Source organism: Heterocephalus glaber, unplaced genomic scaffold (genome assembly GCF_053883595.1).
Source record: "Heterocephalus glaber isolate CG9 unplaced genomic scaffold, H.glaber_assembly_v1.0 deba00001465, whole genome shotgun sequence".
NCBI classification, from domain to species: Eukaryota; Metazoa; Chordata; class Mammalia; order Rodentia; family Bathyergidae; genus Heterocephalus; species Heterocephalus glaber.
In genome coordinates this window covers 18,300,536-18,321,661 of record NW_028258312.1, presented here as the reverse complement: position 1 = coordinate 18,321,661, position 21,126 = coordinate 18,300,536, and the positions used below count along the sequence as shown (strand labels likewise).

The window sequence follows — 21,126 nt, the reverse complement described above, 5'->3', positions numbered from 1 at the left end:
CTGTTATTTCTATTATTGGAAGATGAAGAAGCAGAGCTAACTGGCTATAGTGTACACACTCATGAAGGTGCTAGTGAGCACAAACATGTGAGGACACTCTGCAACCTCTGACCTAATCATAATTTGTGACTTGTAGGAAGGACTTGGAGCTGCCATTTCCAACCCCTCAGAAGGTGAAGAAGGGTGAGAAGGGAGAGAGTCTGCAGTATCTGGCACATAGTAGACTTCTAGTAAATACCTGCTGAAGAAATGAATGTACAAGGACAAGAAATAAGTCAAGGAAAAACATCTTTTCAGAGGAGATTCAGAAGATTCGTGTGGTACTTTGAAAGGTCAAATTTCCCCAAAGGTGCTGAGTATTAGAAAATAACCTACAGAGCTTCCCTTATCCATGAATTTAAACCATCTGTGACTCCAGATTGCAAATTAGTACCAATTCCTAGAAAAACAAGTCTCTACATTTATTACCTACTCTATAAATAGCATCTCTTGGGGGTCCTTACAGTTACTCTTTAATTCCCCCAATTTCAAAATGCTGTTACTTGGTGAACAAGTCTTAATTTACTTTGTCTGTAGGTACTCATCAGGTCGTCTTACTGGGTGTATAAATACCACACCTAGTTGGCACACACTGCAACTTCTGAATCCTACAGCAGTGGGGAGAACAGCAGCAAATGGAATGCTTCAGGGGAACACAAAGTCCACGTGCATGCTAGTGTACCAGCATCACTGGTGTCTGCTTTGGTTTTCCTGAGAAGATCAGGGTCCTACTAACAGAGAAGGAATATGCACTATAGCCTAAAGCCCCTCTAAAGGCCAGGAAGGAAAGACACCGGAATGAAATACCCTCCCCAGCCATGACTCCTTTAACTTCCATCTCTCTTCCCTGCTAACCTTCTACCTCAATCTGCAGAACATGGTTGGGGATATTTTCATAGTGTTGAGGTCTTTCTATTTTCTAAGAGTGACTGGAGTCTTTACTCAGGTTCTACAAATATGCATTATTCTTTCACTGAAAACTTAATTACTAAAGTCCTTTAGCTCACATGTCTACTAAGAGCATTATAGGAAAGCTGTTAACCAAACTTTATACTAAGTATAAATTTTTCATTTCTCAGCCTCCAAACCACTCAATCTTCCAAAATTCTTAATTAACATTTATACTTTTTAAGATGAAAGAATTATCTTCTGAAACATCTTTTCATTTCATTTTTTTAACGAACACACATACAATTAGAGTCTTGTCTAAATTCGGAGAGTTCAATCACAAAACATCTTATATGAAGTAATCACTCCTCAACGCATTAGGGATTCTCCTGATGTTTGACACTGGAGACTTTCATATTCTCATATCTTAAAAATCTCTTGAATAGAAAAACCTATAATTACTTTAAAAACAGGATAATGACCAGAATAGGAAAGAATCAGATTAGAAACAAAAATTTTTAAGTATATATAACCCATGTTATGTACCTACTGAAATGTTTTAAAGCTTGTGGTACACATAGACTAGAAAAAATTTTCAACAAAAGGCCACCTCCCCACACATACTTAGGGACATTCCATCGGGGAAGGAGTTACTGGCATCTGCTGGGAGGCCAGAGATGCTTCCTAACACCCTGAAGTCCATGGAATAGTCCCATAAGGAAGACTGCCTGGTCTGATGTGCCAGAAGTTGATGTGCCAAGGTTGAGAATTTTTGAATTAAAGAGACATTGGTCAGTGTCTGAGAAGGGAAATCAGACTTTGCACTTCCCTGACTTCTGAAAGTTAAAAAAATGGAGAGGGGGAAAAATGGTGTCTCTGAAGAAATAAAAGCACTCTTTTTATTTCCAATGAAAGGGGCCATCTTAACTTTATTTCAGATACTTATTCCAGTTCTGTAACTTCCAACCTGAGGAAACTGAAAAGCAGATATGCTAAGTGCACGTGAGCCACAAATGCCTCCAGATTTGTTAAGTATGGTGTGGTGGGGAGGGTCAACTTGATTGGCTTTGGGATCTGCCAAAGCAGCACACTTCTGGGCGTCTCAGCAGGTTATGGAGGCATGGCTCTGGGTCTACGTCTGCCCCCCCCCCCGGCCCCGCCCCACTGTTCCCCAGCCTTACTCCACTACACTCTGCCCTGGGGCCAGATGGCCATAGCCGAGTCTCCTAAAATCATGAGCTCAATTAAACTTATCCTCCTTCATGCTGTTGGTGTCAGGTATTGTGTTTCGGCACTGAGAACGCTGAATATGTAGGGCTCATGTATACTTATTTGCTGTTCAGTTACCTCTGATTGGAAATTACAGGTCTTTTTGTTTTGGGGGTTTTTTTGAGACAGGGTCTCACCATGTAGTTCAGACTAACCTTGAACCTTGAACTATGTAGCCTAAGCTGGCCTTGAACTTGAAGTGATCCTTCTGCCTTCACCTCCTGAGTTCTGGGATTATAAGGCATGCGCTACTATGCCCAGCTATGACTGTAAATTATAAAACTTAAGGCATTAAACTAAAAGTTTCAAGTACATAATGAGTTGTTAAATACTGTACAGACATTCCCACTGACCTGTAGAAAAAAAACTTAAATATTTATAATTGAAATTGAGACATTCCTATCTCACCAAAGAATGTTCTCCCAAAATTGTTTCTAAATCAGACCTCAGAATAGATTTCCTATGGTACTATTCCAGTCTTCAAAAGCTGATCCTAGATGCATCAACATCAGTACATCTTCACCCTACCCTCTGTATTCCATAAATTTGAAGGCTAGTTTGTAACAAATGCTTCATAATCACCTGGAAGAAAGGACTATCCAATCCAGACAAAACTATGGAATAGGCTCCCATATACCACAGGAGCGATACATGCCCAACAGTTCCTCTGAAACACTAGCTTTCTGAAATGGGTCTGGATTACACAAGGGCTCAGACCCACCCCAAATGTTTCTTCAACAGTCTCATATGCTCTGGTCCATGCTGAGATTCCCCCTAGCTTAGGGGTGAAGTCCCTCTCCCCGGCCTGTTCTAATGGTCCTATAAATTTGCTCTTTCTATTAAGCCTCCTGCTTTCCTGCCCTTAGGCCAAAGTATTATACAGACTTATCAGCTATAAAGACAAGTACTACTTGGCATACATATTTTATTCTTGAGGGTTTACATAAGACATGGATACAAGTAAACTTTTAAGCTACTTTATACCTTAAGAATGAAATATTGTTTAAAAAGTATTAAAGATTGTATGATTCCAAATAGTTTCTTACTCAAAGGATATAAAAGGATATAAAAATATATCACCATGTCTGGGCAACTGGTAGATTTCAATTTTCTTTCCAAAAATAAGAAACTAAAAATCAACGGCTTAGGACCACAATCTACAACCCTCCTACCAAACTCTCGCCTGTCTTAGGTAAAAAGCTACAAAGAAAAAGTTTCCAGAAACTTTCAGACATTTATAATTAACACAAACACTGTATACCAAGACGTGTAAGTCAAAGCTTCTAATTATTCTGAGATACGAGCTCAGGCATGTGGCAATGGAATACTGTCTGAAAGGTCATTTCAACATCTAGTCCCAGACCTGCTATTTACATAAGGATCTGGGGCAGAAACGCAATGTGCACTCTGCTGCAACTTTCACACCCTGCATGCTAATATCTGCCTAAAAGTAGTTGGTACTGTACTACAGAGGCTGCCTATCCATAAGTCAAGTACTTTCTGCTCTCAATATTGGATATATGTACTACAAATAGGGCAGTGCTTTTTTCCCATTTATTTAACTCCATTGTTCTTCTGTTGGGTTTCTGGAATCCTAACTACTATATGCTTATGTGTAGATTTTTTTTGATCAAGGCTAGCTGGAGTCCTATATGCCTCACTTATCTGTATATCAAGTTCTTTTCCCCTCCTTGGGAAGTTTTCTGCCATCACTTCTGTGAACAGTCTTTTTATGTCATCTGCACTCTCGCCTCTTTCTTCATTGACTCCAATCAGTCTTATGTTATTCTTCTTTGCATCGTCTAGCAGCTGCTGGATTGATTTCTCGTGTTCCTTTATAATTTTAAAGCAATTTTTCTTTTCCTGGTCACTAATTGCAATCTTTTCTTCTATATCTGAAATTCTATCCTCATATTGGTTCATTCTGCTGCGCAGACTTCAGATGGAGTTTTTAATCTCCTGGAAATCTGTTTGCATCTGTTTTATGGATTCCATTTGTTTCCTATGTTGGGATTCCATTATGTTCCTCAGATCCTCTATTTTTTTTATCTGTGTCCTTTCTACATTTATTAATCATGTCTTACACCATGAGCAAAATCTTTGCTGTTATATTTCTGATTTCATTTTTCCCAGATCCTCTTTATTGCCAGTTCAGAGAGTCCAGGTGGTTGAGTATCAGATTGTTCCATCTCGTTTCCCTTTGGGGTTGCTGTAGGTGATCCAGAAGTCTGTTTTTGAGGCTTGTTTACATGTCTTCTCATTTCCATGGTGGTGGGGGGGGGTGCTTCTGGCACCCGCACAGCTTACCTTCTATGTCCTAGGAGCTTGGGATGGCAGCGGGGGGGCTTCCTTCTGGGTTCTGGGACCGGCTCAGCTTCTCTGCCCTAGGAGCTTGGGATGGTGGTGGGGAAGCTTCCTTCTCCATTGTTCTTTTTTTTGATACCAGGGATCAAACTCAGGACCTTGAGCTTTCGAGGCAGGCGGCAGCACCACTGAGCTAAAGCCTCGGGCCTCCATTGTTCTTTTGTGGATATTACAAATGATTTAAATGGCAGAGCCCTTCTTTGGCAGTAATTCTACGAACATTAATACCCAACCTTTTCTGCCAAGGAGACACTGAGATACTTATGAACCAGCAGTACTATGGTTTGATATGACAATTCCAGGCTTTACAGTGGATGGATAGGGGCAGGAGAGAGAAAATCATCCAGTTTAATTTCTTCATTTTATAAATTAGGGAAAAAGAGGCTCAATGACTTGCTGAAGGTTATATTCATATTTAAAATCACCAATCCCCGGACCTGGAGCATAGCTCAGTGGTAGAGCAATTGCCTAGCATGCATGAGACCCTGTGTTAGATCCCTAGCACAGCAAACAAATAAAACTTTAAATAAAATTGTAATCCCTATACTCCTAACCCCTTACTTTGCTCCATGGGTGTCTAAAGCACTCATTGCCTTGTAACACTTGTATATTATGTTTATGGTTTTTCTTCCCCCACTAGGATATATGCTTTGTCTGTTGTTTTCCTTGAATATGTTGCTAGCATCTCAAATGATGCATGGCACAAAGTAGTCACATATTTGTTGAATGAATAAAAATGTTGATTAATGTCTAAGCCAGCACTAGACCTGAGTGTCTGCTTTCTTTCCCATAGGATTTCCAAAGCATGCTGAAAAGTTTCCTTATGTAAAAAGGACATCCTATCCTCAAATAAATTTGGGAAATGCCAGGTTAAACAAAATGACTTTCTTTGCTGTAGGTTCTTTCAAACTGAATAGTTGTTTACCAATTTGTGTAACCTCAAAACCCACCTCCTCCATCCCTCCAGTATATCTCAGGAAGCTGGTCTTCCTGTTAATATTATTATTATTTTTGGTACCAGGGATTGAACTCAGGACCTTGCACTTGTGAGGCAGGTGCTGGAACCAGAACTAAATCCCCAGCATAATATTATTTGATTATTTGATATACCTGCCTATGTATTATGTAGATAGTACCTCTTAGCTTAGCTACAGATAAAACCTATAGCAAAATTTAAACACTGGAATTCTCTGTTGCTCTCAAATTCTTTTTAGCCTCTTGATGTTTCTGATTTCCTAACAATCTAGAAAATACAGTTTAAGTACAAAAATGCATTTGCATGTACTATTCTAGCTCCATAGTGTAGGGACAGAACAGATAAACTAGAATCAGAACAGAAAATAGAAACCTCAACCTGAAAGTCACAAGTCCATTTTTCAAACTAGAGCTGCAGTCATGGCTTTAGATCAAACCTTACAGGTTTAGGGAAGGAAAAAAACCCTTTCAAATTAGCCTCGGATGCACAAGCTGGTGCTGGGGTGGACTGGCCATGGGAAATAGTCGAGTCCTTGAGAGACTAGTAAGAGCTAAGCATTCTTAATGACTAGGAAGGGTGGGGCAGAGAGATTCCAGAACATACTAGAAACATCTGGAATTTCATAAGATAGATACTTTACTAAGGAGAACAGTACAAATACCAAACTCATCTAACACAAAGAAAAATACTGGCAGTTATCCAAAAAAATTCAGGTCATGTAGCAATTAACAAATAATTCAGGACAAAAGAAGCCCATTTATTTCCTTGCAGTCTCCTTAACAAGATATATTTTAAGGAAGGAAAAAAGATTTTATTCCACAAAAATTAACTGAGTGCTATTGTGCTGGGCGCTGTTTACATTTCTGTGACCTATTACTGAATAAAACTGACAAAGATCCTCACTCTTGTGGCAAATATGTGAAGAAATTCAGGAGGTAGATGATGGTGGCCAGGACCAGAAGAGAAATGGATGGATTTGCAATGTATTGTACAGTTAAAGGCAGGACAATTCCTAGACATAGTCATGTGAAGAATGAATGAGAAAGGATGACTCCAGAGTGCTTTACCTGAAGAATTAGACCATGTGTGTGGCACACGTAAGGACACATGCACGGATACACACATGTGCACAGTATCTTGGATATGATGATGAGCATCTCAGTGTAAGTGAACCCATTAACTAGCTAAGTACACTTCTGAGTTTTAAATATAATTGACCAGTGTTGGTTTCACCAGCTAAAAAGGAACTCCAAACTCAGTTTTGTTATGACTCAAAACTTTAGCTGCATAGCTAAAAATTATTTAGAAGAACCCAGGTGGCTGGGTGTAAACTGGTCGGTAGCTGGGTATTTCCAGGAAAAAGGGGGGATGGCAGTTATGGGCAGGGGAAAGATGCAAATAACAGATACTAGAGATACTGTATCAGGAAAAAGATGTCCCATGAAGCACAAGAGAATGAAAACTTCTGTTTAAAAATGAATGCAAAAGTAAGCCAAATGCTAAAGTAGCTTTTGGAAGAAATGCAAGAGTCATGGAGAGAATCTAAGTTGTTTTTAAAATGTCAGGCTGGACTAAGCACAAGTTCTTTGATGGCAAAAACTAAAACCTCCCATTGAGGGCAGCAATTCTTATCATAAAGCTGTATTTCATTTTTATTTAATTAATCAGTTGCTCCCCAAACTTGAAACACTTCATAGAAATGAACTTGTTACCTAAACCCTAAACTTTCCATTTTCTTTGTTTGTTTGTTTTTCCTCCTGGTACTGGGGATCAAACTCAGGACCTTGCCAGGTGTTTGCCCGGCATTTGCCAGGCAGGCATGGGGCTGTTGAGCTACATCCTTGGCCCAACTTTCCATTTTCTATCTCCCATTTAACATACCACAGATCTACTTACTGGCATCCTGGGGCATCAACCTTGAGTATTCTCTCTCACATTCCCACATCCAAACCATAAATTCTACTGCTTTTTCCTCCTGGAGTATTCCTTAAATGTACTTTCTCATCTCCATCCTCTGCTTTGACTCAGTATCATCATTTGCTGTGGCCAATTGATCCTTCGGCCTCCACTTTGGTCTCTTCTCTATTCACCTGCTGCCCCCTAACCCCTCAGTTTTTATCAAAACTTTTCTCATAAAATGCCAATCTGACCATTCCAACTTCAAGCATAATTTATTTTTACATGTTCCCTACTACATGTTAGTATTCATGGCTTCTGAGTAGGTCATACAAGATTCTTTAGCAACAGACCAGCACTCTTGCTGCTTAACCACTTTACCTGGGCCTAGGGCCCACGCTGTCTTATGTTTCAGAAGCAACGCTGCCACTGCGCACCACAACACACTTGTCTGGGACCCTACTTCAGGTTTTACCTTGAGCTAACTTATCCTTTACTTATGAGGGAGGCCGTGTCCTCCTTCAGGGAGCCTGTCCTTCCCCAGTAAGGTCCCTCTTTGGGGTCGCCATGGGAGCCTCACCTTTACTGCTGCCTTCACTACACTGTACTGAGTACTTAGTGCTGAGTACTTTGGAGGCAATGACCATGGTGTTATATTTGTATATACACAATACATACTGTTGGATTTATCTGAAGAAATTTGTAACTAGGTTAAATTCTCTCAGAAGATACCTTATGCTAGTGATTTATAAAATATTAGGAATGCATTTGAATAGATCACTTGTGAGTCTCTGGAAAACCAGGCCTCCTCACAGCAAGCAAGCAAACAGAAACAAAAGGAGAAGAGGACAAAAAAGCCCACCAAGCTGCTGCTGTGTGGCACAAATCAGAGGGTGAGAGTTTCTGACCTCTCCTGTGGTATGTTTAGCCCCCAAACTTAGGCCACATGGCATTCCAGGTTTGTGAGACTTAAATTTACACTATATACTTTTCTCTTTAAAAAGTATCTCCATTTTATTAAAATGCTCACAGAAAGCCTGGTCTCACCAAATTCCATTTGAAAATATGCCCCAACCTCTTCCAAAGCATTTTATATTTTAAAGAACATTGGGAGACCAGACTAAATAATTCTAAATTTAGTAAGTGGGAAACAGAATTGTTTTTGTTTTACGGTTTATTTTTCTCAGAAACAAAGCCCAAACCTGAATTCTACAAGGAAAATGTCTTAAATGTGACTAGCAAGTTGTAGTCAGTGCCAGTCTCCTCTACTTATTTCCATGGAGTCCTGAGGAAAGTTGTCCTGAGATGCCAGGAGGAGCCATGGCACTGGCGGGCCAGAGCCTGGCAGCTGGCAGGACTTGTATAAACCTAGGGGAGAGGCTGCACTTGACAAATGTGAGTCCTCAAGATCAACCCAGGTTCTGAAAAGTGGGTCAGGCCCTAGATTTTGCCAAACACATGGTTTCTCCTCAATCTAATCAACACCACCATGAAAACTTGTAAGCTCATTAAAGATAAACAATGGTTAAGTCTGAAGAATGTGTCCATATAGATTTGAAAGTATATTTAGCTCTTAATTGTCTATTTTTCAGTGTTGATTACTTTTAAGACTTTAAGGAAAAAAAATTAACCAGAATATTCTTCTGAAAATAAATCTTATGGGGAAACCCACCATGTATTACAAACAGAGGCAGAGCTGCTCTCTTGGAGGAAATGGAAGTGCTGAAGCAGCCACTGTGGATATGCCACAGGATGCCCTGGGGATCAAGGCACTAAGCCATGGGCTACCCTAAGGAAGCAAAAACAGTGACAGACACCCGATATCTAGGGGATATTATTTTACTAATTAAATTGCAGTCACATCTTTTTTTTTGTTTTGGTACCAGGGATCAAACTCGGGTCCTTGCGCTTGCACAGCAGGCAGCGAAACCACTGAGCTAAATCCCCGGCCCCTGCAGTCACATCTTAAACAAAAATTCCAAAAGTGTGTACAAGAACACACTCTTTCGCCTGCCCTTTTTCTTCTTCAGTACTGGAGACTGAACCTGGGTCCTTGCGCGTCCTAAGCAAGCACTCCACTGAGCCACACCCCACGCCTTCATGTGCAATTTTTAAAGGATATGAGTGCCAATCACTTGAAGGATATGAAAGGAAGATAGGAAATGGTGTCCTGCTGACTTGTTCTCTCTCCTTTTCAAATCTTTCATACTGAATCCTTTTCTATTTCCCGTCTTAAGTTGGGCTTCCCTCAATAGTGTGAGAAGAAAAAGTGCAAGCCTTTCTTTTACCACAGATGGAAAGGGAGCAGCCCAAACCAACCAACCAAGTCAGACAATGGGCTCTGGAGCAAGCTGCCCAGTTTCCGCTCTGGCTCTAGACCCTACTGACCAACTGTGCTACCTTGGGCCAGTAGAAATCCCAGTAGTCCTCAGTTTCCTGGCAGCAAAATGTAGCTAGTGACATCACCACTTTGTATGTCTGTTGTGAAGTTCAGAGGTAACTCATCTAAGGGGCTTTGTGTAATGCTCAGCACACGTGTACCCTAAAGTGTTTGCTCTGGGGACACAGAGCTCCCGCTCTGATTTCTAGCTGTTTGATGCAAGTACACACATGCCTTCCTTAGCATAATAACATGTTTGACTTTTAAATTTTCCAGTTCAAGGGTAAATCTTAAATGGGCAAGGGCTGATAACACATTCCCTGTGGAAAGTCAAAAGTTGATTGTACTTATTCCGAATCCTTGGTTTTTACAAAAGTAGGAGGCTACAAAGCCTTCTGTGTCAAAGCTTTGGTGTTGGCGTAAATGGAAGCCAAAGACATTATTTGGGAAAACATTTAAAAATATTAGAATATTGTCCCAAACCCAAATCACACAGAGAGATAAGGTAGAGAAACAAATCAGCCACAACAAGTATCTGTAGAGGGTGAAAAATTACAGATGCCGGCTGCTAACTCTAGAAGGGAAGCAAACACTGCTTCCCAAGTGCCCTATCCATAAAAAAATATGCTGCCTTCAGAGCCCCAGAGAGCCCCACATACTGGCTACCGCACAACAAAGAAACAGAGGAAATAGAATTAAGGGTTCTCTTGGGAACCAGAACTTCTGACTCTCAAGTACTCAATCTTCATATATGCAAACAATTTGTTTTTAAATTTGTGGGCTTTTTTCCTTGTGCTAAAGCTACAGGTAACCCTAAAAATGAATAAAGCCTGTGTATTTTAATTTTTAGAGATCTTTCCCCAAATATCTGCTCTGAAAATACATTCTTTTTTTTTTTTTTGGTACCAGGGATTGAACTCCGGTCCTTGCGCTTGCGCAGCAGGCGGCGAAACCACTGAGCTAAATCCCCGGCCCTGAAAATACATTGTTGTGATAAGGTTAGTTTCACAAAATTTATTTCTATTAGATTTTCACAAGTAAACTTCATTTGCTAATTTTCAAGCCTATAAAGGAAGCAAAACTTTGCTGATTTCATTGCTTATGCACAGCACATCAGAAACTAGAGACCGCATTTGATTTCTCAAAGACTTGGCACATCTGTTATAAATAAGAGGGCCTGTAAACCCTCTTAGATAAATTGATTTATGATTGGAAGAAATGACAAAATTTCTAGGGATGGTATGGAAAGGCTACTGACAAAGCCATCAACCTATCTTTACTGAGAGAAAATGACATGACAAAGAAAGGGCAAATATTTACATATGAATAGTTAAGACAATTACTGTACTTGGATAATTTATATCATGAAACTTTGGCTTTTTTACAGATGGTTGCCAGGGATTCAGCTCAGTGGTTCTGGCGCCTGCCTCGAAAGCGCAAGGTCTCAAGGTTGATCCCCGGTACCAAAATAAGTAAATAAATAAAGATAGTTATTTAATTCTGTTAGGAGGTAGTACCATATACCTAGAGGGCTCCTCTAGGACAGCAGAACGATATGAAGCAGTAAAACATTTTATCCCCTGGCCAGTAAATCACTGCATTGTCACATTAAAAAAAGGGGACAGAACCATGTCACTAGGCTTCATGAGAAATTTGTATGTTCTTTTAAAGACAGGCACCTAAGGTGAAGGAGTAAATTTAAAAACACTAAATTATTAGGATCATAAAACAATATACAGAGAAATGTCAAAACAGCAAAATATGTAAATATATGTAATATAAAAACAGCACAATTGTTTTTTTTACAGAAGTTACGGAAATAGAGTAATTATCTATATTGGGAGAAACATGAATAAGATAAAGAAACGAAAAAGCTCAAAACTATTCCTTCTGGCATTGTCAAGTGAAGAGGGCAAAACAAACATATGATGATACTTCATGATATCTTAAAACACTGCAATATTTTACCCCTGGCAGATATTACTGAGCAAATCACACTGTCAGTTTTTAAGCACTGCCAAATGATTAATCTTGAAAAAAAAAAAAACAACCCAGGCATTTAATATTGGCCAGGGAAAGTACCTTGTGACAGTACTTACCCAGAGCTAGGGAAATAGAAAGCAGCAGCTTTCTGGGGATGAGGAGGGACGGGACGGGATGGATGGATGGATGCACAAATCATGGCAGTTACTGAAAATCTAAAAAGCATTCATATCTTCTGACCTAGTAAATTTTTCATCTAGGAATCTATCCAGAGGAACTCATCAGAGATAGAAACAAGGTTTTATGCACAAGGATGTTCATTGGTACATAGAAAAAACATAAATGGTAGAAGAATGGCTAAATTAGTGATAGTGCATCCTATGCAATTAAATGTTAGGCAGCTACTCAAAATTAACGGTTATTGTAGGAAAATGTTTATGCTACATGCTAAATGGAAAAAAGTATAATATAAAAAAACAACAAATATACCACTGCAATTTTAAAAATGTATACTTGAACATGAAAATGAAGACTAGAAGAAATCCAACAAAACTATTTTCACTGGTAAGTACATTTCTATTATTCATCTGTTTTCTTTTGTTTTGTTTTGTTTTTTCAGTTTTTTTGATAGAGTCTCACTGTATGTAGCCCAGGCTGGCCTTGAACTTGCCATGATCCTCCTACCTCAGCCCCCAAGTGATTTACAAGTGAACACCTCCATACTGGCTTATCTGTATTCTTGTATATACTTTATATAATTCTAAAATGTTCATTTTGCTTTTCAATCTGAAACAAGAGGGTACATAAAAATGTTAGATTTTAGATCATCACCATGACACTTGCCCTTCTTAAATTAATCTCATTTTTGAAAGAAAGTAGAGATCTTTTTACAGTCAGAAATTGTAAAATATAAGACTTTATCCAAAGTTAATCCTCAATTCATAGTTAACCCATGCTTTAAGTTCTCCAAGGAAGAATAGCACACCATTTTCTTTAAAAGCAAGACACAAAACACCAAGCATCCCTAGCAGTTTTCCGCTCTAATCAAATGCAGAACTTTCAGATCACTGTGGAAATACAAGTTTATATCGACTTATTGTTCAGTGGAAATGGAACCCCCCCAAAGGTCTTCCTTCCTAAACTGTGAAGACTGACTTTAATGAATCACCAACAAACATGACCAGACTGAGAAAACTAAAAATTATTCAGATTAGCTGTAAGAAAAGTTTTTAGGCTTGATAAGCATATTATTCCATTCACAAATATGGCCATGACTTATATTCTCACTCTAAAATGTGATATTCCTAACAGAATTTATTGAGAGATTACTGAAGACAACACGCTTTTTAAGTACTAAAGTGTTAAAAAAGACTGCCCTTTTCCTTTGCTGCGTATGTACCAAATCTCTACTGGTATAGACCCAGTTTAGTACTTAATCAGTTCTCTGTTAAATTTTGAGTTTTGTTACTCTAAGCCCTTGAAGAACCTCATTTTTAAAAAAATTCAATCAACTGCCACTTTTCATTTCCCTATTCTATCCTTTCCAGACTGATCTTTTCCTTCTCAGGACACTTCACAATGTCACTTCTCCAGAAGGTCAAGTGTTACTCAAAGGAAAATGGCCTCTCCTCCCACACCCTGGATCACACCAGCAACTCTGCCTGCACCACCTTTCTACTGGGGAGAGATCACAGACAGGGAGAAAACTTTCTTTCTCCGCTGATAGATGACAAAGCAACTCTATCAAGAAGTTGACTAGCAAGATACTTAGCCAGTGTCTAGCTGCAGATAAATCCTCAAGGCCTGCCTTCTCTATTCTCCTTGTCAACCTGTTTTTTAAACCTTTAATATTCAGCTTTCCTCCTAGATTTTTGTCATATTTAAACTTGGCATCTCCAAAAGGTTCTTTTATGTTTATAGAACAATTAGGAAATAGAGCTTACAAATGCTGTTTGGGCATCTATTATTGTATGTTCTGATTTTTCTCAATTGGCCCATAAGGTGACAAATTATATTTAACATGAATGATAGTGAGACAAACTTTAACTCATGTAATATTGGTTCTACAAATAAATACAACTTGAATTATGAAGGCTGAGGACAGATGAACACCTGCAAACTCACCACCTGAGAAACAGCAGTACCAGATCTATCCATCTGCTCCTCTCCTTTCTCTGCTGCCTTCCCTTCCCTACCAGAGGTGACCACTATTATAGCTTTTGTGATTATCATTCCTGTTTTTGTTTTTAATAATTTTATCATATATAAAACCTATACAGTATATTGATTCTGCCTATTAAACTTTATAAAAATAATACTATACCATATATAATCTATCCACTTGGAGTTTCTGATGTCCTTTTCCAGTTACCGCTTTCAGTGTTACAGAGATTTCCACTGAATGAACAAACTTTGGCAAGAGGAGCTTCTTAGTAACAATACTAACAATTTTTATGTAAACCAATTTTCTTCACAGCTAATAAAAACAATTCTTTAAATACAACTTGATACCAGAATTCCTTCTGTAAATCTACCTCTTCTTTTTTCTTACTACTGGACTTCCAGGTATTGCTCAGCCTCAGAAAATATCCTTTGGAGTTGCTTCTTGAGGATCTTTTCCAAATCCCCAATGCTAATGAAGCCCCTTATTCATCTGGATTGAATAAGGTTTGGAATATTATCTGATCACTTCATGTACACCACGACCCAAACAAACATGCCTCCAGTCTCCTGTCTCAACCTGCTTTCATCTATTTCAAATCTTGAGTAATGGCCCCACCATCCAACCAGACCAATCTTTGACTCTTCCCCCTTCATCCTTCTAATACACAAGGAATAACTAAGTCACAACAGCTACTGGAGAAGCATACTAAAATGCATATCTACACTGGATCTTAGCCAAAAGGCCGAGAAGCAATCTAAAATGCCTATCTGACCACAAGGCTCCCCACTGGAAAGTAATGATATTAATTTAGTGGATTGTAACTGGGATCCTTTTGCAGAGAAAGAGAAGAGAATAGAAAATATCGCAGTGCAGTGATGAAGTAACAGTAAATGTTATGCTGTGAAATTTAGGCTTCAGCTATGTGAATGTGCACTCTATATGTATAGAGAGCCACAAACCTACCATAAGAAAACGTGAGGGGAAAACTTTTGAAGTCTAGATTTCTGGACCCCCCTTAGAGAACTCCAGAGATTTTACAGATAAGAAGCACTGATCTCCTTAAGAGAATGAAGACATCTGCCACACCCACTTACCACTTCCTCATATTGTACCTTAGGGCCAAAAAGTCCCTGCCCCTATCAGTCACCTCCTGGTAATCCTTCAAGTCAGCTCAAACATGGGTTCTTCAAACCTTTCTGACCATCACCCTTCCCCTTGCAAGCTGAGGAAGTACTCAAATGTTTATGTGAACATGAGAATGAATAGAAATGCTTATCAAACATTTATTACAGAAAGGTAGGTGCATATAGAGGTGAGGACATGAAGGCAGGCAGATCTGAGTGCAGGCCCCTTCACCGAGAAACACAAATCCAACAATAACACTGAGTAAGCTTCAGCACGCAACATAACTCTGAAGTCATAGTTTATACATCAGAAAATGAGAGTATTTGCTTCATAGCAATGTTGTGAGGATTATATGTCAGAATAATATATGCAAAGTGCTTTGTATATAAAGTTCAATGGTACATGTTGAAAAACAATTAGAGTCTATAAACAAAATAATAATTAATTTTATGCTGCATATTGGAGAAATTATAAGATCTTAGAGTGATTTGAAAGTTCTTAGCCTGACAAAGGTAAATTCATTAGTTGCAAAGCATGTCTAGGGTTTTTAAGGCCTTCAGTCAATAAAATTCTTTTCCTCTAAACTCTGCAAAACAATTTTTTTCCCCCAGGGTTGGGGATTAAATCCAGAGCCTCACTCATGCTATGTAAGCACTCTAGCTCTGAGCTACATCACCAGCCCTAAAACGAATCACTTTTATAAGTAAATGTTTTGGGCCAATTTATAGTAGTTTCAAACTAGAATTCTATTATTCTTTGAGAGAATGAGTGTCCAAGGGTAGTTTATACCTTCAACTAAAATGAAATTTTAAAAAAGTGCATGTGTGTATTATCGAAGTTAGATATATTTTCAATTAGGTATTTTATTAATACCTTAGTAAAATAACATGTGGTTAAAGAGTTGTAATTCAATGTAAATATTAAAATGAATGCTATCTACCTGTGTGAAATACTATAATATTAAAAAAAATTAAAACAGAGCTGCCATTACAAAAGGATGTAATTTTAACATCCTTCTAGTATTAATTACATGCAGAACCAAGAGTACAAAGGTTAGTCAGCAGCCTTTGGAGCAGACTGACTAAACATAACTGTTGGCAAAACCAGCAGGCTAGCCAAACCCAAGGTGGCAGGCAACGAAGTCAGAGGGGAGGCATATCATCTAAGAAGGGTGGCAGCACTGGGGGTTTATTTTTGTCTTTGCTGCTTGTTTGAAGCCGATAGTTATCTTTGCTACCCAGGTACCAAGTCGGGTAGGGAAGGACAGTCTGTGGGAAGCATTTTCGAGGCGGGCTGAAATTGCCTACTAATTTCAAATACCATATAATTTAGTTTTCTAGACTCAATCTTCTCCTTAGCCTCCACAAAGTAAAATAAATAATTAACAACGTATTTCTGAATGCTGTGCTAACTTTAGAGGTTAAAAAAAAAAAAACAAGAGAAACATCCAACCTTGTGTTCTTTGGAATTTAATGACTTTACTACAAGAGTTTTATAGTACCATTCAAGCCTTTAAAGTTACCAGTTAAATGTCATTTAATCTTCAGAAGGTCACCATGCCTTTTTGGACGGCACACATTTAGAGCTTGTTTGGCTGGCTATTCCTTTTTTATTCTTTGGTTTTTTTCCTTAATCATTCTTGAAAAAGTGTGTTTGATTCAGTGTAAAAAATGCATTACTACTTATAGAAAACATTTTATATTTTCTTTAAAAATTCTAAAAATTACGTAAAACGTTTCTAAAGCCTCTTGGATTATTGAGTCAGAAGGTAAGCAATTAAGTTAGAAAGAAGTTTTGAACAATATTGTCATATCTAATAGTAACCTAATTTGGAGCCATACTATGACAATTGCCCTGGGGCAATCAGTCTGCTCTGGATATCAGCCCCAGGGGCTGCAGGGAAATCAGCTATGCAAGGGCTCTACATGCCAGCAGATGTGGCCATTATTTACTGCTGAAAACCATGCTATTTCAGATTTTATCTAAGTCATGCCACAGATGTGTGTGTGTATGTGAGTGTGTGTGTGTGTTTGCAGTGTGCAAAGTTCTTAATAGGCCTTTGGAATTTTATATACCCATTGCCAAGATATAACATTTTGCCTCTACTAAAACCTTTTTAAAAACACTGGTTCGTACCAGAAATACACATGCGCTTTCTTCCTGATAGTCTCTTGTTTCTATAGAAGCTTTGAGTGGAAGGAGGGTTCTAACTAAATCCTTCATATTAATTTTTTCCTGAGTCATTAGTCCTATATGTTTTTCAGACTGAATTCCCTAAGGATAAAGGTCATATCTACCCATCATTTCATACTAAGCACTTAACTTGGCTTCAACACAGGCTGAGAGAATGTTTGGGCAGTGAATAAGAAATATGTAGAGCAATAAATTAACCTATTATAATATTCATTGATTAGGAATGTATTTATTATAGTTTATTGTTTAGATAAGTACATTGTTGATAACTGCATCAGTAACAAATGTCATTATGTAAAAATATTGAGTTAACTTGCTTCCAGCTCTCTTAAAACTGTACAATATAGTGGGAAGAATTTTTCACTGTAGTTACAGCTCTGACTTCATCAACTGTGTCTCTAGACAAGAAACTTTCTTTTTGGTACCAGAGATCAAATTCGGGTCCTTGCGCTTACAAGGTAGGTGGCGAAACCACTGAGCTAAATCCCCGGCCTGTACTTTTATTTTTTTTTAGAAACTTTCAATAGGCTTAAAAACCCAGAGTTTAGCTGGGGATTTAGCTCAGTGGTTCCACTGCCTGCCTTGCAAGCGCAAGGTCCCGAGTTCGATCCCCCATACCAAAAAAAAAAAAAATCCAGAATTTAGTTTTTAAAAATTCACTGAACACACATCTTTGGAAAACATCCACTGCCACATCTTCCGTGTTTGATTAAAATATAGAGACTGAATGAACTATCCCAGTTTTTATAAAGTGAATTTAATAGAGATACAGCTTTTGGAAATTGGGTGCATTATGCCAACACATCCCTCTGAATGTTGTACCTCAAAGAACACCTCAATGTTCTTGACAATGTTCACCCAACTATCTTCTCTGTTCAAACATGCTGGTCTATAGATAGACATTTACAAGCCTAGTAAACCTTTAGTTATGTGTATCTTAGATATGGATTAATACTGTGAAGATAATCAGTTGACTCACTCTTCAGAATCAACAAGGCATTTTTAGATGATGGAGTCAGCCCCTGACATTCATGAGTAATCAGAATCAACTGCTTCCATAGACATTTTATTTTTCTGAATCCAGAAAATGTCTTCAATGACCATTCAATTTCTTGAGTGCCCGCTTCCACTAAGGGAAAGGGGTGGGATGAACTGTGAAAGACATAATTTTTATTTTTACGTTATGAAAGCTGCTGCTCAACTGTGATGATAAAAGTTCAATGATTATAATTCTTTAATAGTATAATGCTACATTTTAATGGTTCAGTCTGAATTTATTCAGAAGTTAGCTTCAAACTAAGGGAACATATTCAAGTAGAAAAGTAAATATGCTTAAAAGCTAACTTGCCAAGACCCAAATTCTGGCCTTCTAAAGACACTGCTAAAGGGGAAAAAAAGTCCTTTAATTAGTGACAAGAAAGTGCATAACCATGTGGTGTTTAGCATAATTCTCATTTTGGAAACAGGACACAATTTGAACACAACACATTCACTTTTAAAAGGATATTTTAACAGTGTTTCAGTTATACTTCAAATAGGCCTACATATGACACTACTGTGATAGTTAAGGTACATTTTCAATCACGTCTGATGTAGAAAGACAACATTTTTTTACTAAGAAAAAGTATCTATCCTTGTGGGAAATCTAAATTTAAACTGTCCAATTTAAAGCCTTGCACATTTCCACATAGGAAAAGTCTATAAGCAGACTTCAAGGTTTCTAAAGCAATCAACATGAGCAATGTTGAACTTTTCATGGCTCTTGAGAAAAACAGAGGCACACTGTATGGAAGACCCCTACATTTATGGCTGTGCATATTCCCTGTGAGTTGTGCCAACCCACTCTCTCCACTGTAAGGACTCTTTGTTTTTACTAAGTCCCAGAGGGCTGGGGAGAGCTCTGCAAAGAGAAGGGGAAGGGCAGATGGAGTGCAGCTGCAGGCTCTAAAACAATGCTGAGTCCATATATTTTGTTCTCAGTTAGAATAATAAAAAGGGTTGGGGGTTGAGGAGTCAGACCTAGAATAAGCAAGGTAGGGTCAAGCATCCTATAGCTCTCAGTCTGCACACAACTACTGCACCAAACCCAATCACCATTCATTCGGGCTAAATGCTTATCTGCTAAAATTCAAACACCCACTAAGGGTTAACACCATCAGTCATTTATAACGAAATTATCTTTAACAGCAGACTATATTCAGGCAAGGGACAGAGTGAGAAGAGCAGTGCAGGCAAACACAAACAGGGGTGAGGGGGGCCCTTGAACACAGGAGTACAGGCAAACTGTAGAGAGATGCAGGTGGACAATTCAGCATACAGGTGGAGGCCCAAGGTATCAAATATAAACTGCTTGGTTTGTAGTGGTGCCAGGGAAAACCACGCTCCTTCAGAGACTGCTAAAACCTGCAAGTGTTTGAATCAAGAGTTTGGAAGTCTGCACATACTGGTTCCTTAAGAGTCCTTCAGACTCACTTGGTGCTGCCTAAGAAACATGTCCTTTACTTGCATTTATTTCCCTTGCTTGGATGTCCCAAACTAGGTAAAAGAGAGAATTGAGGAAGCAGCAGCCATAGAATAAGGTGATAGCTCTATAACTCCTAGTGAAAGAAACGAAGCTCAATCCTTAGTTTCCTCCCCAGCTCTTACGCTGCCTCCCACAAAGTCCCTTGGTGAAATCCATGGGGCCTTGCAGACTAACAGCCTAGGCTTGCCTCTTGAACATTTCTTCAGATATTACTGACACCATTAAAACATGCAGGGAATCTCCAGAAGTCTTAAATAAACAATTGAATTAACTCCTCAAATAAAGATTTGGCATGCACTAAAGACTACCTAAGAAGCTATACAACGAAATTCAGAACACTTGTCTAATTAGGATCCCATTCATGAGCACTCAGTTACTCAGAGGGGGAAAAAGGACTTCATTGTAAAGCTGTCATGTAGAAGCAAAACCCTGACATCCACACAAACATCTCCTTCAAGTTAGCATTACACAACAGATTTAGAAGTACTGTACTCTTAGTCCATAGTGAGTGATGTAATTAATCTGATTCTTGAAATGTATTTAAGTTACAAAGTTTAGAAAGATTACATTCACTTATATTGACATTTTTAAAGGCTATACCTTCAGGGATCATTTCTATAGTTCGTTACTTATATTGACATTTTAAAATTTTGTGACACAGAAATTCACAAATATGTAGATTTACAATAATCAAGAACACATTTCCTTTTCTCTACAGTTCTATAAAACCCATTTACAAGTATACCAATCTCTACTTTAGTTAGCATATAGGCATAGAAATGCATATTAATTTAAGCAAGGAAGCAAAAAAGTCTAATATTAAATATTCGTAATTAAACAATATTGACACTGCTCCTGTACAGTTTATTATCTGTTGTAAATACAATAGATTTGAATAAGTTTACACATACTATTTTGGTGTGTGTGTTGGGGATTGAACCCAGGGCCTCTCACATGCTAAGCACATGCTTGCTCTACCACTGAGCTACACCCACAGTAATCTTGTTCTTTCATACAGCAATAAAAGGGACACAGAAAACTTTATTTGATATCGTAGAAAAGCTCAATTGCTACTACTCTTTCATTTCACAGTCTGTACAATTAAAAAATTAAGTGAACAGACAGTAAACAATAAGCACATAATCATAACTTGCTTGAAATTAGTAATTCTTTGTTTAGTTGTAGCAAATAAAACATTCACATAATTCCTTGATGTTTGAACCTTCAATTAAAAATTTCAAATATGCAATTATCCATGATTTAGAGAATAACATATTGGAAACATAACTATACGTGAATTATTTTTTTAAAAAAATTAAGATAAT

At 38.2% G+C, this 21,126-nt stretch overlaps 2 protein-coding genes across 7 annotated transcripts in view; one reads left to right on the top strand and one right to left on the bottom strand.

Annotated features, from left to right (window-relative positions):
- Positions 1-5,318, top strand: part of LOC147826601 (uncharacterized) — a 93,785-nt gene extending 88,467 nt beyond the window's left edge. For all 6 annotated transcript variants that reach the window (XR_015438959.1, XM_087180950.1, XM_087180949.1 and 3 more), the window contains one exon: positions 137-5,318. Coding sequence is in view for 5 of the 6 variants with exons in the window: in XM_087180950.1 (XP_087037076.1) it covers positions 137-245 (109 nt within the window). In the remaining variant the exon portion in view is untranslated. The remainder of the gene's footprint in view (positions 1-136) is intronic.
- The window catches only part of Ell2 (elongation factor for RNA polymerase II 2), a 70,327-nt gene that overhangs the window by 32,292 nt on the left and 16,909 nt on the right, over positions 1-21,126 (bottom strand). The window lies entirely within an intron of this gene.